This window comes from Onthophagus taurus, chromosome 6 (genome assembly GCF_036711975.1).
Source record: "Onthophagus taurus isolate NC chromosome 6, IU_Otau_3.0, whole genome shotgun sequence".
NCBI classification, from domain to species: Eukaryota; Metazoa; Arthropoda; class Insecta; order Coleoptera; family Scarabaeidae; genus Onthophagus; species Onthophagus taurus.
Window position 1 is genome coordinate 8,481,933 of NC_091971.1, and position 20,931 is coordinate 8,502,863.

At 28.9% G+C, this 20,931-nt stretch overlaps 2 protein-coding genes across 22 annotated transcripts in view; one reads left to right on the forward strand and one right to left on the reverse strand.

Moving 5' to 3' along the window:
* The window catches only part of LOC111427826 (serine protease inhibitor 3/4-like), a 27,303-nt gene extending 11,864 nt beyond the window's left edge, over nucleotides 1–15,439 (forward strand). For 2 of the 21 annotated variants that reach the window (XM_023063149.2, XM_023063148.2), the window contains exons 4-5: nucleotides 6,084–6,293; nucleotides 6,347–6,526. In XM_023063149.2, coding sequence (XP_022918917.1) covers nucleotides 6,084–6,293; nucleotides 6,347–6,396 — 260 coding nt within the window. In that variant the 3' untranslated portion in view covers nucleotides 6,397–6,526. Of the gene's footprint in view, nucleotides 1–635; nucleotides 806–999; nucleotides 1,311–1,598; nucleotides 1,836–2,089; nucleotides 2,402–4,651; nucleotides 4,911–5,368; nucleotides 5,570–5,667; nucleotides 5,850–6,083; nucleotides 6,294–6,346; nucleotides 6,527–8,210; nucleotides 8,734–8,878; nucleotides 9,401–10,235; nucleotides 10,435–10,598; nucleotides 10,907–11,019; nucleotides 11,274–11,371; nucleotides 11,617–13,407; nucleotides 13,644–13,879; nucleotides 14,168–14,280; nucleotides 14,900–15,077 lie in introns of those variants that run through there. The other 19 variants (XR_011640789.1, XM_023063157.2, XM_023063150.2 and 16 more) reach the window with 19 other exon arrangements.
* LOC111427825 (glutamate--cysteine ligase) lies at nucleotides 15,297–20,930 on the reverse strand. The gene is made up of 8 exons (XM_023063146.2): nucleotides 20,240–20,930; nucleotides 19,739–19,911; nucleotides 17,043–17,239; nucleotides 16,602–16,970; nucleotides 16,350–16,547; nucleotides 16,107–16,292; nucleotides 15,872–16,053; nucleotides 15,297–15,812 (listed from the first exon to the last, which is right to left on the reverse strand). Exons 1-8 carry the CDS (start codon nucleotides 20,683–20,685, stop codon nucleotides 15,653–15,655), a joined length of 1,911 nt encoding a protein of 636 aa, XP_022918914.2. The 5' UTR covers nucleotides 20,686–20,930; the 3' UTR covers nucleotides 15,297–15,652.
* Nucleotide 20,931: the final 1 nt, after the last annotated feature.

The following is a 20,931-nucleotide window of genomic DNA, read 5'->3' on the forward strand; positions in this document are numbered from 1 at the left end:
AATATAGTCTTGATAGAAACCTGACTTGGCTTGATAGAGCCAAAGTAAACACTTGACGTGGAGATGATGTAGACTTTAGATAGTAGATAGTTGTCTTGATGGAGATTTGATGTAGGCATTATAGTGATGTAACTCGGATTGATGTAAATTCTTTGCGGTTACGGTGGTCTTTCCAGTTTTTAACCAGTCTCTCCAAACCTTCCTATGCCATTCTGATTCTTCTCTTTATTTCTTGTTCTGAGCCGTCCCTTTTATTATTTTCGTGCCTAGTTCAATGATCTCATCCTTAACATAGTCTACTCGCCCGGAGTATAATCAACAAGTGGCTCGATTCGATGGAGTTCGAACATTTCTTGTTCACCTTTAGCCGTTGCCACAATATCATCTGCGTATCGATGATATTATAATCATAATTATCGTAAAACCAATGTTGAGTATTGTTGCAAACGTTTGTTTATCTCATGTCTCTTTGTAGTTTTATTTATATTGTGCCGTTTTTGGTTCTTGTCACTCAAGAAGATTATGAAAACAATTTGATAATCAGAATAAGAATTAAAATTCCAGCTTCATTTTCTGTGTTGTCCTTTGTTATGTTTCTATATTGATTATTAATAATTATATCTAATACTTTTTAGGTTTAGTTATGGCAACATTCGCATGTGTTATGAAACCACCACCTGCAATGTTTAACGCCGATCATTCTTTCATCAGTTTTATCGAAAGTCGTAACGGCAACAAAAAAGATGTTTTATTTTATGGGAAAATTGCTGACTTAAAAGAATAAATACTTTAATTTTTGTCAGAATTATTCAAATCTTTTTTGTTATATCATTTAATTAAATCTGGGTAAGTTAAGTTTAACAAAATAATATCGAATTAAGGAGCTTCTTAATTGCACGTTTCGCTTAATTGTTTGTTTCATTCAATGTCGTTATAATTTTTTATAGATTTGGGGAAATTTAATTCAATATTTGTTGGTTTCTTCTTTTGCTCGTTTAGGTGTCGTTGTCAGGGGTCGTAGTGCACATTTTATGCGAAGAAAACGAGAATTCAGAGCGGACCATTCTTTCCTAATCGCAATTATCACGCAAAATTCGGTGGTTTTATTCAATGGAAAATTCGATGAACCAATTGATTAACTTAAATGTAAAACTTTAAATTTAAAATTGTTTGATTCTTTTCTTACTCGATTCTTTAATATTAAGTTTTTTCTTGTGTTACTTCTTGTGAATGTCGATCAATTCCTTCAAATTTATTTATCGTTTCTTGTGAATACAGTTCTAATTCATTAAAAATATCTTCATCTTTAATGACGTTATTTTTTAGAAATCGTACTAGGAGTTAGATGCGCAATGCCAACAATATTTCCACCTGAATTTAATGTTGATCATCCGTTTATAATTTATGTTGAGTTATATAAAAGTGAAAATATTAACTTACTTTTTTATGGTAAACTCCAAGTACTTGATTAATTCGATTAAAAATTAGTTTTAGTATTGTTCTTCAATAAAATTGATACATTAAAAAATTTATTACATTTATTTAAAATATCCTCCATTAATATAGAAATTAGCGCTATTAAATATTATTATTTTTAGTATTAATGGTAGGATTTGGATCAGCTCCAATGCGAAGACCACTTCGGATGAAATTTACTGTTGATCATCCTTTTATTGTTTATATTACTTCACGTAAAAATGAAAATATTGCTATGCTTTTTTATGGCAAAATTCAAAATATTTGAAGGATTAAAATAACTTTAAATCAATTTCCCATTTTTTGAAAGATGTGAAAAAAATGGTTAATTATATTTTTAATAAAATTTTATAACAAGATTTCTGCTAAGTTTCTTTAAAATCACCTTCATTTAATAATTATTAAAAAAAAAATTGTTATTTGCTATATTCGATACATTTTTCTCAATTCTAATTAACGATAAATGAATGAATTCTGAAATTGTCTTAATAATAACCATTTCTTAAGTGATTCTTCTGCAAAATGAGTTCTATGGTGTTTGTCTAAATCGATTCATTTTTTTAAGAAATTAAAATAAGGTTGTTTTGATTACAAGTCATCTTTTTCTTTCTAGCGTTAATCTTTTTGGAGTCGGCGTTTGTATCTTCTCTAACTTTTACCGTTGAACATCCCTTTATTGCATTCATCGAGGATCGAATTGCAGAAAAATCGGATGTTTTATTTTTTGGAAAAATTGTTGATCCTTCTACATAAATTTAATTAAGAGATTGTGTTATCTAAGTATTCTTCGTTTCGTAATTTTTAATTTTTGTCGTATTATTCCATAACAAACTCAATAATCTTCTTATATTTGTTATAATTTTCTTCAATTTTTATAAATTTATTGTAAAAAATACAATTCAATAAATTTATTTTATAAAAAGACTTTTACTGTTTTATCAAACTTTTTTGACTTGTATACAAATTTCCTCACAAAAGTCCAAAGATATATTTTATCATCTCATCGTCTTTCACAAACATAATACACAGTGCTTCAAGGTAAATGTGAGCACAAACACAGTGCTTTCCCAACCAGTATGAATATTTAGACATTGGCCATATCCATTAATTTTTTCATTCTGTAATCTTTGATATCACATTCTCGCCTAGATTATCCTTTTCAACACTTCCACGAGGTTGCTATAGACTATTTTGAGAGAAGTGCAAATCATTTTTTATGTTTACCACTTTATTTGAAGTTAAATTGATGATTAAAACCCAACTTTTGAGCTTTTATATTACAATCTGTTATATTTTTATGACTGTGATTTTGCTTGATAACAACCTTCCTAGTTTCATAAAGATTGTAGAGAAGAGTTTAAACGACCTGAAACCGCTCTCATCTATATGATCCCGTGAGTCCGAGTAGCATCTTCATTCAAAATAGTTATAAGTTGTTGAGAAGAATTTGGCTGGTTTACTTATTAAACATCACATCGCCTCAAGTGGTATTATCTTGGGTTTCCGATGTTATAATCTAGGTGGTGTGCTGAAACCTAGTTAAACTGGATGCTGGATACTATATTTCACCGAAACGATTTCATTGGCAATCTTGCGTCACTTCTAATAACAAAAGCCAAACAGCCTGAATTTGAGTTTTGTTGAGAAATTTATTAATTTATGTCAATGTTGACTCCTGCCATGTATAAGTGACATGGACGAAACGACATTGCCTGTGACCAACGTTAAGTTATGTTTTCAACATTATACTGCTTTGTTTCGTTTTTCGTTCTTTATGGAAGATCTCCAACTGTATTTATTTCTAACTTGGCTTTGAGATGAGTGAGATAAGCTAAACATTGTAACAATCTGGAATCAGTTAGTCTTGATGACATGTTTACCACAAGTGATATCAAACGAGCTGAGCACGACTTTTAAAACAAAGAAAATTTGTTTTCTTACGGATTGTATTCATCGTAACAACACTCCCAGATGCCTGTTGAATCTTCTGGAATGTATGATCCAACCATTGGGTTGCTTTCTAAATACTCCGGATAACACTCGTCGGTCTTTATCTCCCAGATTTGTGGATCTACCAACTCGAGGAATATAGGTCACTATCGAAATCATATAAATATGTACTGCATGGCATCTTACATGCGAATAAAGCCAATGTTTTTAACTACACCTGGACCCAGAAGTCGGCATTTTCATCAGTATATATCCTGAATGGACCTTCTCCAAAATTCTACCAATTGTTTATTCACAATTAGATAGGTGCACGAAGCTATCACATTATAAAATACAACACAATATAACAATTACGCTATCACAATATAATTATCATTGTTGTGCCATCAGGTTGTTTCATTCTATCACGAGTTATATGCGTAAAATATTGGTCCTAAATATTAAGCATCTTTGTTTCCAAACAAAGGATACTGATTATCTTTCAAACCTAATCAAAATTTTCTCTTTATATAGGTTATGCATTATTCTTCTTGACATATTCATAAGTAAAGCTAATATTAACACAACTGCAGTTTTTGAATTACTTTGAGATGGTGATTTATAAGAATGTAAGAACTGGTTTCTTGATGCACTCAAAAATAAATGGAAAGAGGATAGTTTATACTATGCTGAGGTAATAAACACATATCTAAATCACAGAATAATAGTTATTCTGTGTCTAAATCCTGAAAAGTACTGAAAAAGATCTCTTTATTCCATGCATTTCCAGAAAAACGGATTAATCTTTACACAGATGTGTTCGGTTTGACGACACGAGAAAGCAAATTCAATACCTAAATAACTTTGAATTTACCATGTATTTATTTGTGATTAAAGAAATGAATAACTCAATCCAAACTACTTTGGTCTTTTGGGGTTTGCTGAACTGAAGACAATGTTTATTGTCTCTGCCCTCTATTGCGATATAGTGAAAATAACATTAACTAGTGACCTCTATCGCGGAGTAGAGATGATAACAGTCTTTTCTGTTTTCTTTATTAGCACTATTGTAAGATTGTTATATTGGGAGAATTCACTCAAATTAAATTTTAATTTTAATTTTTTGCAATAGAATACATTTCAAAATAAAACTCATATTTACTTCCTTTCATTAAATCACGCTTTTAAAATAAAAATTTCGCTTTTGAAGTTTGACCGTTTACAAAATTTAAAATTTTTATTTTAGGATTGGTTGTTGTAACAAAATCTGCGTTTATACGTTTAGCACCTCCATTAACATTTCTCGTTGACCATCCGTTTATTGCATGTATTGAACAACACATGGCAGAGAAGTCAAACAATATTTTATTCCTAGGAAAGTTTATCGATCCATCTAGTACTTAATTAATATTTTTGAACAAATAAACCAAAATGTTATCTTGTTGATTTACAAACTATGTTGTTAAGATAAAAAAGTCGATAATAAATATTTTTTTGATTTTAGACATTGGTCTGATTATTTATTGATATAAATAAATTTTCGTTCTTCATATTATCCATAATAAGCACAAAGCGTAAAAAGTTAATTAATTAAAAATAACTTAATTGGTGTATTAAGCTTAATATGGCTTTAAGCACAAATTTTCATCACCATTTCATACTTTTTATTTTTAGCCTTATTTACAGTTTTGGCTTCATTCAACATTTCAAGATTACCACCATTTAATATTGACCATCCATTTATGATTTTAATTCAAAATAAACAAATAAATTTATTCTTGGGAAAAATAATAATTGTTGTTCATGAAGGAAAATTAATTAATATAACAATTTCTTCTCTGCAAACATTTTATTATTTGCAATAATTCGCTGGCTTAATTGGTTGTGGTAAAAAAATATTACGGCAATTCATTTGTGATCACAAAATATATTACACCGTTACTAAATAGTGTTTATTTTTTAGCAGTAATAGGGGTTGCATTAACCTCAATCTACATTCCGAGATTACCACCAAGATTTGAAGTTGATCACCCGTTTATCATTTTTATTCAAAATAAACAAACAAATTTGTTCTTTGGAAAAATTATTAAACCATAGTGATTAAAACATTTTTTGTTTTTATAAAAAAGGATAGATTAATAAATGTAGATTTTCTTATCAGCAATGAATGTAATTTATTTATTTTGCAACACTCTGCTTTATTAGGCTGCCTTTACAAGATAATAATTATTAAAAAATGAAGTACATTAAATAAATTTTTAGGTTTGCGAATACAAATGAGGGGTATTAGTGTCCAAGAAGATTTTGTTGCTAATCATCCTTTTTTAATAATCGTTATTATTAATAATAATAAAGAAGTTGTGTTGTTTCACGGAAAAGTTTTAAAACCAAATCTTGAACCATCAAAAACTAAATCTAGGAAACTTTAAATTCTCAAGCAATATTTATTCAATAATAATTACCTAATTAATTTTCGTTCTGTATTAATATCACCACGTTAATAAGTTGTTTTTAACCAATTATAAATGTAATAACACATTTTTCCACGTGGTAAGTTTCTTTTTATTTTTTAGTAGAAAGCTTATTATTTGGTGTATTTGCCTTTGTTTTTTGCACATTTTTACTAAATTATTTAATAACATTATTCTTATTTATATATAATTTTTATACATTTGTAGGATTAAGAATACAATTTAGAACGATCACCGAAAAAATGGAATTCTTGGTTGATCACCAATCCATAGCTTTTATTGAGTCAAAAATTGAAAATACTCGAACGATTTTATTCTGTGGAAAAATAGGAACTGCAGAGTATCAAACAAGTTTACGCACGTTTGCCATTTCTAACTCAAACTCAATTTATATGAATTCTTGGATGTTTTGGACAAGTATTAAAAATCGTATAAAAATTTTTACGAACTAAAACATGTTTTTGTTCTAGTTTACGTTTCAATGTTTGTTTCTTATTATTCAATAAGTATGATGAATTGAAGATTTCGTTACCAAATAATAAAAGAAATCAGTGATGAAGAAGTATTAATATTTAAAATAATTTTATTATTATTGTTGCACGTTTGTATTCTTTAAAAGTTTTGAAATGAATAAAATATATTAAATTTAATATATTATTGAGCAAGTGAGTGTATATAAAAAATATATATTTATAAAATCACTTAAACATTTTCATATCACTGCACAAATAGAACAAAAATTGATAGTAGCATGTTTCTGTCATGATACAAAACATCATTAAAAGTAACTACGTGATTATTCGGTTTGTTCAGAAAGCTTGAACACCGTCATCAAGGTGTCCTTTGATTCCAAAACTTGTATTAGTATGATAAAGATGCTCAACATCTTCTAAAGTAGCTTAATTTTGTTGTTTTTCTTTCTGGAGAACCCAAAGGTGGTGTAACATGAGCAGTCAAAAAATAACACTAAAATAGTCATGGACTCATATGTTTTTAGTATGTTTGATGTTTTTTTCTGGCAATGGTAGCTTTATTAGAAACTGCAAATTTGTCATACGTTTTGGCCAATGTAGGTATTTTGTTTCTTATTTGAGGTTTATTTCATTTCGTGAAGTTCCAAACTGAAAGATATGAGTTTAATAACATTCATAAATTAATTGTTGTTTGACAAGAGAAAGAAGATGAGTTGAAAGTAGATAGTCAAAAATATGAAGGTGCAAAAGTGGCGAAAAGTGAGCATTGAAAACAAACATTATTTATGGCATTGAAATTGCCCCCTGATACATCTTAACGTTGTTCTTGCCCAACACAAGAACATCTTTCCCAACTATCATCCCGGATATCTTTCCACACTGTCGTAGTATGTTTATCCACATAACACAATAAAAATATGAAGTCAATTTGCAAATTTTGTATATTCTGTCATCATCTGAGACCTACTTATTTTCAATATTGTACTCAACATCTTCTCCATAATCTACCAACATCCTCCATCATCTCTCCACATCGTTCCTGTTATTCATCAATAAAATCTCTAGCGTCTCTCCACATTGTATTAACCTCTCGGAATATATTTCTCATCATCTCCATATTCTGCTTGATATCTCTAAATATAGTTCCTAACATCTTACAGTCTTTTACAGTTCTTAACATTGTCTACGACATAAAAACTTCTTAACGTTTTTCTGCTCTTTCTAAATATCTTCGACAACATCTACCAACATTGAGTTATATTATTAATTAATTATACATTAATTAGTGCATACATCGTTTAAAATTGTATAGTTTTCTATTCAGATGGACTCAACAGGTGTGAAGATTCCTTTATCATCTGGGAGTTATCGTTAAACATCATTCTTGGCCATTCTCAACATTGTTTATGGCTCCCCTCTACGTAGTTTTTGAAACCCTCCAACAGAATCTTGGTTATTACTTTAACCTCTCGAGTTCTTGCCCATCATATATCAATATCGTCTTTGATATTGTGCCTAATATCCTCGTATATCGTCCTTAGCCATTCTTAACATTGTGTTTAGTACCAATTAACATTAACTTTGATATTTCTAAGCATCTTCTCTGATATTCCTCACATATTTATTGTGGATACTCATACTTATTACATGATTTGCTTTAGCAGTTTTTATCTGTTTCTTTGTTTATTCAATTGAAACACTTCGCCAAAAATAAATAATCAAAAACAGTTAAAAGGTATTGTGGAATGAAACTAGAAAACTTTTTATACTAAATCAACTTTTAGATCTTTTTTCCAACTTCTGCTTATGTAGCTTATTTTTACGATATAATTTTTTCTAACATTTTTGTTTTTAATTTTAGCACTGAAAATCATTTTCTTGTCATACACTCCACCAAATCGATTTACAGTTAACCAACCATTCTTAATAAGGATCGTCTCGAACAAAAATGGAAGAAATCAAATTTTATTTTCCGGAAGAATAATGAAACCATAAGTTCTAAAATACACATAAACTTATACAACAGTAAAAATTTTAAGATAGTTATAAATTTATATAAAAAATTGTTCACACTGTCTCAATTTTGTATTTTCGAATTTACACGTTTGATTTTTCACTCAACACTCACTTTTTGAACACTTTAGGGGTTTTGTGCTTTTGGATTTGATTAATTTATACACAACTATTAATTAGTATGAATTTAAACATTTTAGGTTTTATCACAAAGAGAACAACTTTTAAACTAGAGTTCCTTGTGGAGCATCCTTTTCTATTTTTCATTACACATAAAAAAGAAGATTACAATAACAATAAAATAAATATGTTCAACGGAAAGATAATAAATATTTAGATACATAAATAAAGTCAAGTTACAAAATTTTAAATGTGATTTTATTATTAACTTTTAAAATTCTTTTCTTTCTTTAGATCTTTGCATGATCTAAATTAATTTATTTCAAGCTTGGTTTAGAGACAACTTAATAAATTTATTGTTTACTTGGTAATTTTAATTACAATATACATTTTTAGGTATAATAGCAGTACCGATATCCGCATTTATTCCCGATCAAGATTATTTCGAAGCAGATCATCCATTCTTTTTATCGATATCTATCAAAATCAACGATGTTGATAATGTTCTCTTTTCCGGAAATGTTTTAAAACTTTAAATAAGTTCTATAACATTTACATTTGCATCTATAATTTTTTAAGTTGTACTTTTTCGTATTTCGTTTCATTTTCTTCATACTCAGATTTTGGAGATTTTTTTTATTGTATTTTTTGCATGTGTTTGTTTTCAAATCTTTATTAGATTAAAACTTATATTTGAAATATTGTAGGTATCGTTTTGAAAAGAAAAAAAGCGAGTTTATCCTCTTTTAAAGAAGAGTTTTTTGTGGAACATCCTTTTCTATTATTTATTATTAACAAAATTGAAGATAATAATAACATTCTATTTAATGGAAGAATTCTAAATGTTTAAAATTTTATTAAATACATCCTAAGTTCATGTAATATTCATCTAATCTAAATAAAATTTATTTAAAAGTATTGCTTGTTTTATTTATTATTATGGCAGCATTTATTAGCTTTTTAAACAAACGTAAAAGCTTATTTAGCTTATTTTTTTGATTAAAATACAGTAAAACCTCGATATAACGGATTAATACGCGAAAAAGACTCTCTTACACACAAATTCGGACAACTATCCAGATTGCATTTACTTTACATGCTTTATATTTATACCAACGACGGTAGAATCTAAGAGGACTGTATTTTCAGACGCACCCGAATCTTTCTAGTTCTAGGTGTAGTATTAGTTCTAGTTTTAGTTCAATAAAAATATACAACAATCTAACACTCAATAACAACTAAGTCCGAAGTTTCCGAAGTCCGTTCTAACGAGGTCCGTTATATCAAGGTGTTATTGTATATCATATTTTAATAAATTTATAGAAAAACCTCCTTGTGGAAAAAACAACACTAATCCTATCAAGAAATTATTCCATAAAGAAGAATTATTTAACTTTATAGTTGACAAAACATTTATTTATTTGATAAACAAAAACTTGACACGTTTTTGTCGAAAGGGAATTCTTATATTTGGTCGAAATAATTCTCCATGTTGTTAATTTTTTTATATATTTATACTTTTTGTACATATTATTATTTATTTATTTTATTTTTAATGTATATAATATTTTAAATAAACAAGAAATAAATAAATTGTAAATTTATTGTAAAAAAATACATTGCTAACAACCTTCACGCAAAATCACGATTAAACTAACAATTTTAAGTTTCATGGAAAAGGAAATATGAGTAGATAGATAACATTAACAAGAACAAGGTGAAAATAGTGTAATTGTAAACGTTTTTCTTTCAGCTTTCGAAATCGTGCCTTTATCCTTGAAGTATTACGAAGACTTCTACGTCGATCATCCATTTTTAATTTATGTAATCAAAGAACGATATTATACAAGAGAATTTATTAATTTATTTAATGGAAGAATTGTATTCCCATTTTAAACGTAATTGTTTATTAATGGAAGTAATTTTAAGAAAATAAAATGTTAAAATATTAATTAATTACCTTTTGATTCCCTTGTAACAAATTCCTTTTAAAATCAAAATAATTCTTCCTTTTTTTGTCTCTATCTGTGGAATTTTTAACACAAAAGGGGTAAAAGGTACTTGGTTTTAACAGGGTTTTTCAAATTAGTTAGGACAATTTTCTTTGTGCTTTCAGGTATTGAAATATCGAATAGAGTGATGGATATACCAATAGAAGTATTTGAAGTTAACCATCCGTTTGTGTTCATTATCGAAATGGAATCGATTCTTAAAAAATACATATTTTACGCCGGTGTTATTTATGATTATTTATATTCTTAATGTTTTATTTAATTTGTAAATACGTAATAACAATTTTTCCTTTATTAATTTATCCGCAATAAAATACTCACTTAGTTTAGATCAATTTCCTTAAAAATTAATTTATTTCTTAATATTATTTTTATAACATTTAGAATAAAATAAATTGTAGAGTAAATAATTGCTGGTGTAGGTTTTTTTTACTAAACATATTTAACAATAACCAAGGTAAGCTTTAACGATTAAATAGAAATTATTTAAAATACAAAAATTTAAAAATTGAATATTTGTTGCAGCTTTCGAAATTGTTAATCGTATCTCGGACAATGATACCAATCCTTGTTATATCACCGTCAATCGACCTTTTATTATTGCAATTGAAACTACATCAGCTCAACATAACAAAACAATCCACAAAGAAACTCTCTTTATAGGCAGAATTGAAACTGTTCAAGATGAAATAAACAAAAATAAAGTTTAAACACTTTTATTTCATGTAACTAAACATCTCATTATATTTAATCACCTTAATAAATAAATCTTTTTTTAATCGCAATATAAACTACCAACACTTTCTTCCCAACTTCTTGCTTATACTGCTTATTTTTTCAAATATAATTTTTCTTTTACCTTTATTTTTAATTTTAGGACTGAAAATTACTTTCTTCTCTTATTCTCAACTAGATGAGTTTACCGTTAACCAACCATTCCTAATAAAGATAATCTCGAACGAAAATGGGAGAAATAACATTTTATTTACTGGAAGAATTTTGAAACCTTAAGTTCTTATAAAAATGGCTTATTCGACGATAATTACGACAAAACTATATTAAGTTTGTTTTATCTTGTTATTTCAAAGTTTAATTAAATATTTAATGTGACTTATTAAACAATTTACTTTAATTCAATCGTTAAAACTACGCAGCTTATTTACTCTGTTATATTTCATGAAGTGCGTATGGAATACAAAAGTATTCGTGTATGTAATTCATATAAGTTAATTAATCATCGTCCTAATATCCCATATTAAAAGATCTACAGCTTTATCTGATAAAGCCAACACCGAGCGCCCCAATATGTTGACCATTTTCAGAATGAACCTCTACGTCAAGCGATTTCAGCTTAATTAGAGAACAGAATTATAACTTTACCTAAGCCAAAGCGCCACAATATCAGTATGACCAGTAGTCAAGTTGAGATAATCTTATCGCAAATTCTTTAATTTTTCTAAAATACCTAACATTGTAAGGTTCCATAAAACTGTAAGCCATGATTAAGAATTTTATGAAAACACCGTTGAATTCCTATAAATTTAAAAATTATATAGAATTTACGAGGAAACTTATCGTTTCGCTGCCTTCAATCAACATTGATCCAAAAATTATGGAATTCTTAGAAAGCTTTATGGTATTTTTTCAAGCAGAAGTTCTTGCTATAAATTTCTGCACCAGTTTTGCGTCTAGAAAAGGGATAGAAAGGTGCATCCGTATTGATGAGAGAGTGTACCAGCAACCTGAGAGAGCTCGCTAGGGGCAATAATGTTACTCTATGATGGGTTCCAAGTTGCAAAAACATTGAAAACAAAATAACACTTAAAACAGGCAATCAATTAGTTGGGAGATCGCAAAGATAGCCTTACGCTGGAAATAACTTCCAGGTCACAATCAAGTGAAGACTATGATAACCCTTCCATATTGGACCAGCTGAGGATCAAACTTGTCGACTTTGCAACGATGAGTCAGAGACTGCTGAATGTATACTACGTGAATGTGTCGCCAGAGACTGCCTCAGACACAACATTTTCGGCAGAATTCGCCTGACACCTACCAACATAAAGGAACAAGACCTTGAAGCAATACTAAGGTTCATCAAGGGCCTACATTTGCCCTAAACCTTTGGTGGGCTTAAGTTACTATAGATCTTATAGGTCGCGGTGACGAGAGGGGTCGCTCTCCTCAGCTCGGTAGCAATAATAATATGCGTTATGGCAATATAACAGACTTTGGTTCGAAGATTCTTAAGAAGTTTCTGGAATTCATATGATATCTTATCAGAATTTGCTGCAAAGAATTTCTTATTGAATTTAATCATTCACATCAAAGTTCCATGAAGTTGTATATATGAAATTAATAAGAAATTTATGAAGTTTTTGTTGTTAGCATGAATAGTTGGAAGTTTCATTGAACCTCACTACAATAGGTCCCTACTTCTGGGAGTTGGTTTTGACTACATTTTTGTTTACTTTCGCAGCATTCTTAAACATTGTAAATCTAACGAAGTTTTCAAGAACTTCACAGTTTTCCATAAAATCCAACAAAAATGCATTAAACATACATCATTCATTATTATCATTAAAAATGAGTGAAATTATTTCACTCATTTTTGTAAAAATGGTTATGAGGTTAAAGCACGTTTAACGTGCTAGATGGGATTTCTCGTAAAGTTTCGTGAAAATTAAATTTTTGTTTTAATCTTTAACATTTAATAAATGGGTAAGTAAATAAATTTTCTTATTAAATTTGTTAATTGCAAATAATTCGAAGATTACGTATTTAAAGTTTCAAAATTTTATTAACACAAAATTGTAAATTTTTTGTATAAAGGTGAAGGATTTTTTTTAAGAAATCTTATGTTTATTTCTATATTTTTTTTTTGTTTAACACTCCTTTTTTCTTATTTTTCAGTGATTGAACTCACCGATAGAATTATGATGGAAACACCATATTTCTGCGCAGACCAACCCTTCGTTTTTTACATAAATTACGAAGAATCACACATCAATTTATTTTACGCAAGAATCACAAACCCATGATACTTTTATTAATCAATAAATATTCATTATAATCAATTAATTTTTTATAAATATTTTGTTATAATTATTTGTTAAAATTTATTCTCAATAAATACACATTTTCACTTATTATTTTATTTCTTCTTTGTAAATAAATCTTTTTTTTTAATTAGAAATAATTAATAAATTTAATAAATTAATTTAATATATTCTTAATATTTTCTGCTGGTGTAGGTTTTGTTACTAGAAATATCTAACAAATATATATTTTTCTAACTGTAATAACTTAAGGTAAGCAGTTTCAAAATTCTTCAAAAAGATCTTTTCTATTTAAAAATCGTTTTTAAATCAAAAATTATTTACAGTTCTCGAAATTGTTGATCGTATCTCGGGATCAGAAGACCCCGAGTTTCCCATATTCTTCGTCAATCGACCTTTCGTAATTGCAATAGAAACCACATCAACTCATCACAACAAAACCATCCACAAAGAAACTCTTTTTATAGGCAGAATTCAAAAAGTTGAAGCGGCACATGCGAAGCACCAGCATGTAGAACTATTTAAATTTTAAGAAGCATTTTTTTATGATGTATCATGCCTTTTTTATAATAACAAACCGTTTTGGCAATCATAATAAACATTTTGATTTCGCACTTAAATTGTTTTATTTCACCAAATTAAATTAAAAGCATTTTTTCTCAAAAATTAAGCAGCTTAGCTTCATAGCGTCTTCATAAACATAAATTAATATTTAAGTTAATTTCAGAGGTAAAACATGAACTTCAATGCGCACCACTCATCCAACCAATCATCACGGAATATCAAGTGAATCGTTGTTTTACATTTTTTATTAGTAAGGCTAACAACGAGGGTGAATATTTTTTGCTGGAAGGAAAAGTGATTTTTCCAACTGAAATTGTTGATGATAAAAAATCTTGTGAATGTGGTTTAACACAAACACCGAAAGAAAAGGAAAATGTACGAGTTCAAATTCAGGTTTAAAATTAATTGTATAAAAAATAATAAATTCAAGTGTATTATTTAGTGCTATATTTTGTTCATTTAATTATTTTCAATGGTGATAAATATATCATAGTCTGTTATTCGAGAAGGGACTTGGAAAGACGAAGCCATTACGGTGCGTTGCTGAAAAGTCTCTGAACAAAGAGCAAAGTTAAAATGGTTTCTTAAAAGATTGACCATAAATAACGTTCTTAAAAAACACAAACATGGATTTGAAACATGGAGTTCATCTTCAATCATCGTGCTTGTCTAATCATTTTGTTCTTTGTAGTATTAACAATACAGTTCTTACATATTTACAGACGTTTTATGTATTTTTTTATAATTTAATTAATCTAGGAGCATCACTTTAAATAAAATTGGTAAGTTATTAAATTTTATAGTTGTTAATTAAACATTCTTTTAATGTAAATAATCCCATATTTGTTTATTGATGCAATAAAATTGTAAATTTTTGTACAAGGTGTAGGATTAAATTTTTAAATAACATGATTTTAGTAATTTTACTTACTAAAAACTTTTTTCCTTCTTATTTTTCAGAGTTTGAAATCACAGACAGAATAATGATTGAGATTCCATCTTTCTGCGCAGATCAACCCTTTATTTTTTATATAATTTACGAAGAAAAATCACCTTTATTCAACAAAATTCAAGAACAACTATTCTATGGAAGAATCACAATAATATAAATCACTTATTCACATTTATTTCGTATTTATATCATTGATCATTAAAAATAATGAAATAAATAAAACAAAATTTCAATGTCAATAAACATTATAAATGCAACTATATTTCAATTGAAAATCACTGTATAAAACGCGTCATTTTTTCAATAAAATTAGATATTGTCCAACATAATTATTTTTCTAAAAGCAACATACAATAATTAAGAAGTAAAATGCGTTTTCTTTATCCTTTAATTTTGTTTAACAATTAATTAAGTTTTGAAGACATAAAAAGTAAGTGTGAAAATTAAAAAAGAAAACTATCCACAATGGTTCATTAAATTCTATCACATTTACACCGTTATTACACGTATTCTTTATAATTATTATAAATTCCCTTTTTTTATTAATTTTAATTTTATTTTTAATTATTTTTTTCGCGAATCGTCAACATGCCTCTTTCGTTAGTGCCGTTGGAATACTTTCTTTCGTTTTCGTCGTAAATATGTCACCAAGAAGTTCAGGACATGATATTTCACCCTGTTGAATTCCATCTATTGTCATTAATAAATCATAATTTATTCTTTCTGTTACTTTAGAATCTTGCCTAAAAAATAATCAACATAAACATGATTTTTTAATTAATTACTTATTTTTATTAATTACCTATAATGTGGATGATTTGTAACAAAAGATCTCAACCAAGAAGCTGTTGTTAAAATCTCCCCAGATGCACGTTTTTGAATAAATTTTAAGTACTGTTGAATTGTACAATGTGTATCAGCATCAACGTCCATTCCACTGAGGTAATTATTAATTAATGGGATTAAACCAGGAAATTCACCTTCCTATTTTTTATGACACAATATTAAGATGTGATATATGCAATAAATTGACTTACTTTTCCATTGATAATGTCATTAACACTAAGTAAAGCAAAGCTATCACAATGTGATTTATCTGAGGTTCCTTTACAACATTGATTTGCTTCAGGTGGGCTAATTTGGGTTGTGATATCTTTTCTAAACCAAAATTGTTGCGTTCGCAATGCGTCCCTCTTTTGGGCATTTTGCATATTTTCATCAACCTTTAATTTTTTTAAAATATTTATTATCCAAATAAAATTATTTTTGAATAAACTTACTTTACTTATAGGAATAATAAAATTTAATTGGTAGGATAAAATAACCCTCGTTAAAAGCACTACAAAACATACAATAGCTGCATTTTCAAAATCTGTTATTTGAACCTCACACGGTCTAAACTCAACTCTCCAACCAATTTTTGAGTTTCCAGGAGGTGGTTTAAAACGCATCGTTTGCCAATTCGTTGATTGAATATTCTACAAATTTTTATTTAAAAAAATAAATCTTATTTTTAAATATTTATAACTTACTTCGAAATGATCTGTATCGTTTTCATCGTCTTGATGAACTTTTTCTGAGAACAACGAAACGGAATCTCTAATAAATAAATGAGCCACATGTTGAGCTAATAAATGATCGATTCCATTTGAGGTAAGTTTATCATAAATCGCTTGGTCGTAAACCAAAGGAACATCATTAAATTTCTCCCCTTGCGGCGATAAATACGAATCAATCGAATCATATCTCGATTTATTAATAACAAATTTATTCTCTTTCAACGGTTTTAAACCGCGTTCTTCCTCCGTCCGACAATCAACCGAACAGGAAATTACGTTCCAACGACAATCAACATCGGTTATAAAACCGCGATGAAGAGGTGACGCCGCCGTTAAAGCTAACTACAAGATAATATAATTAATTTTGAGATAAATAAAAATAACCTTGCTAAATAAAGAAAATTTGAGACGTACCATAATGGGACATAAAGGAGTTAATTGGTCGTACAAAGTCCGCGCTTCTTCAATGTTACACGCTTGAAATGTTAATTGCAAACAACAACATCCCATTCCAAATCCCATTGCGTCCATATACACGCAATCTGGCAAAGCGGATTTGTTGTATAAATGTGAATCGTCGACGGGAATTTTTGTGTTGAAGTCCTTGTACACTAAATAAATCAATTTTTTATAAATACAAATAAATCTAAATATGAATGGGACGTGAAGTTAATTAAAGTTTTTTCAAGTCGATTATATAATTTATATTTTTTATAATTTATATTATGACATTTTTGTGTTTCAAACAAAAAAGATAATTGTTACCACATGCAAAATTTATTTATTATTATTTATTTAACATTTGATAATAAAATTTGATTAGATAATAAATTTTGTTTATCATAAAAGACAAAACGCATCACTTGGTTTAAAATATTATAAAAAATTTAAAATACTGTTCATTGAATAAAGTTTTTTGTAACTTTTGAATCGATGTCCAACATCAGCAAGATTTGAAACACATCTTTATAAAAAACAATGTTTAATAGTAATGTGATAATCTTGTGTGCAGAATCCTAATGTTATAAGGATTCAATTTCCCATAAAGAAGCACCATCAATAACCTAAACGGCAAAACAATGTTTGAAAACGTTTCTTGGAACTTGGTAGAGAAACGGTATGAAGAGTATTCCTAAACAGATCATAAAAAATTAAAAATCTCATCGATCATTTTGACATCGTCATCATTGTAGAGGCGCTGACCACCCAAATGCCTCTTCAAATGCAGGAATACGTGGTAGTCATCAAGGTTTGTATATAAGAGGTTGTCTAGGTTTATACGCAACCATACTGCGGATTATGTCATTGGTGGAAAATAATACCGGAAAATAATTCAAATTTTTAAAATAATGTAATTGAATTACTTTAATATATTTAGTGTGGTATATAATTAACTGCGGTAGTAAAACGGGAAATAATTCAACTTAATTTTTGATATAAATTCACTTATCATAAAATAGTTGAGGGAATTTAAAGTAGTAATTGATTTATGCTACACCAGAGAAGACACTTAAACTCTCATTAAACATAACCTTGAGGTTGCACGCGCAATTCACCGCCACACTTCTTCTTGCCCCTCGCCCACAAACTAAAATCAAAGTATTGCAGTATAGGAACCTAGATAACTTCTTATATATAAACCTTGGGTTGAGTTGGGTTGGGAAACTTGAGGAAAGCTCGTACCACATAACGATGAAATCATAAACCGTCGGTTCTCTCTCACATTTTCATCAACTTTCTGGATCAAAGCGTCAATAATGACTGAAGAGCGCCCACTTCGTTCGTCATCATGCACGTTCCGTCACTCACTTCCGTACCTTCCCATCACTCATAACGTTTTTTCCGTACACTTCATTAATGTGACGATGAATTTCAGCCGTTTTCACGCCTTTAGTACTAAGAAAACGAATCACAGCGCGTACTTCAGAGTCGGCCGGATTCTCAGTCGGAGGAATCATTCCAAATACTCAAAAACAAACTTAAATACGATCGAATGATTTTGAAATTGAATCTGTGACTGGACAACCTATGGCGGTACACAGTTACTTAAACCGCACTATTAATAAATCAAACGCCACAACTTTCAGGCACGTGGAGCATGTACCAGTCGTTCTAATGATTTTCATACAATAATAATGTCCTTATTAATTATTGGAAAACCAATGAGTTCAAATATAGACTCAAAACAACTTGGAATGATAGAGGATAATTAGTTAGGTTGGGTCTGAAATTTCAAGAAAAATATGTTAATGATAGACACAATTAATAAAAAAGGACACATATATAAATTGGAAGAATTATGTATGCGGGCATCAACGTAATTAAAGACACGTTAACACATTAACACATCTTTGGGGCTGAGGCACAAATTTCATGTGTGGACAAAATCTTTATTTTTTGGCGCATAATGCGCAAAGGTAGATACACCACTACCGAAGTCCCCTAACAAAATTTTCAAAGATTTACCATACTATAAAGATATTGACTGAGATGGCGTGGTGTTTAAAGAAATTTTCTCTGTCACATTGACCAAATCGGCCTGGCGGACAATTTTTTTCTTGGTCATATTGACCAAGACGGCGGTGAACGTGTTAAGAACAATTTAAAGTGAAGTAATTAGTTAACGGAAACAGAAATACAACTTTTTGTTAGTAGATAATTTGTTTTAAAATAGTATATTAAAAAACTAGTTTCGTAAGACACGCTTGAAATGCACGAATTCAAGTTTAAAAACGAGTTTTTAATGAATGAGTGCTTTTAGTCTTATGAAACGTGTTTTTTATGCTATTTTTTGTAATTCGCGTTTTTATACTTTTTTTTAACAAAAAATAAAATAAATTTTGACAATGTAGGGAAATAGTTATAACCCTTGAAAATAGAAATTTGAATTGACAATTAGTCAATTTTGTCAAAACACAAAATGTATTCACCTGAAAAAACCTTTTGTAACCATTCAATGAGTTATCACAGCATAACTCCTTGAACTAATAAAATATGAAGTGTTTCATTAAAAAGCTACAACTTTCTTATCATTGTTGTATTCCACAGATAAGTGTAAGGAAAATCTATTATTCTCCTTATTTAATTGTTTTTTTACATCAATAACTTACCAGGTAGATTTATAACAACATTTTCACCACGACGCTCCCTAATATTTCTTGATAAAGTCGCAAATCGTGGGTGACCAGGAAAAACTGCATCATCTGGGAAAAATAAGGACCTCGTTGCGCCAGCGTTTGGTGTTGGTTTTGAAGGTGGATCAGTAAAGTTATCACATCCTAACCTAATGTTTTAATTAAGATATCATTGGTTTTGATCACATTTAAATAAAATACAAAAGCTTCATGTTATCAAAGTAACTAAAATCATAAAAGAAAATTCTTTCAAAAAGAATTTCTACTTAAAATATTAATTTATGTATATATACAATGTTTTAACTTTAAAAAATAAATCAATTTGATGTATAATAAAAAAAACTCACAATTTAACCTAATCAATACATTGTCCCATCACAACAAAAAGACTTAAACCATCAAAATAAATTATTAACACAAAAGAGAACCTTTGTAACCTTGACACATGAAATAACAATCAATACAACATATAATTACCTTGGAAAACTTGTCAACGTTAACACACATTCTCCGGGATTTAAATACTCTTGTACTTCCAATCTACGATATCTCATATTTGCTTCAACAATATTAAAATGGGCCATTAAACCCCCATAAGGCACTCCGGGTGTTCCCTCAATCATATAAGCACCATATTCAGGTCTCCATAACGATTTAACACCAGTAGGATCTTGTTTTTCTTTAATCTGTAAAGCATCTAAAACATCTTTAGCACGTAGGCTTAGTTTTGCTTCCTTTTTTTCATGATCAAATTTAACGATTACATATTCCACTTCATCGCCCCACTTTAAAACATCTCCTTGTCTGTCCCTTAACCGTTGATATAGGTTAAGAAATTGAATGATTCCGTGTTCTCGGACGTGTTCTGATAGTTTTTTGGTTTCTTCCCATGATAAAGGACTTCCTTCCGTTAATAAACCCATTTCGTTGTTGAATGTTCTTTGATACACTGAGATTTAGGTTGTATTTGCACGTGATATTTATACGAGATTTTTGAGCTCAGTTTGTTAGTGTATTGTTCTAGATTTTTGATGATTCTTTTAAGATGATGTTGCGAAATCGAAAGTGTCGAGCTGTGTTACACAACTATGCGAAACACACGATGATTACGGCTTTTATCGGAGTGGAACGTTTGAATTCCGACAGCGCAACAACTGGTTTTCAAAGAA

What these genes read in the sequence shown, in the direction of transcription:
- LOC111427825 (XM_023063146.2), bottom strand. Translation starts at nt 20,685, where the DNA reads ATGGGTTTATTAACGGAAGGAAGTCCTTTATCATGGGAAGAAACCAAA. An exon ending in ACGTTGACAAGTTTTCCAAG is followed by an intron (nt 19,912 to 20,239) that starts GTAATTATATGT and finishes TTAAAACATTAG; the next exon opens with GTTAGGATGTGATAACTTTA. An exon ending in ATGACATTATCAATGGAAAA is followed by an intron (nt 16,054 to 16,106) that starts GTAAGTCAATTT and finishes CATAAAAAATAG; the next exon opens with GAAGGTGAATTTCCTGGTTT.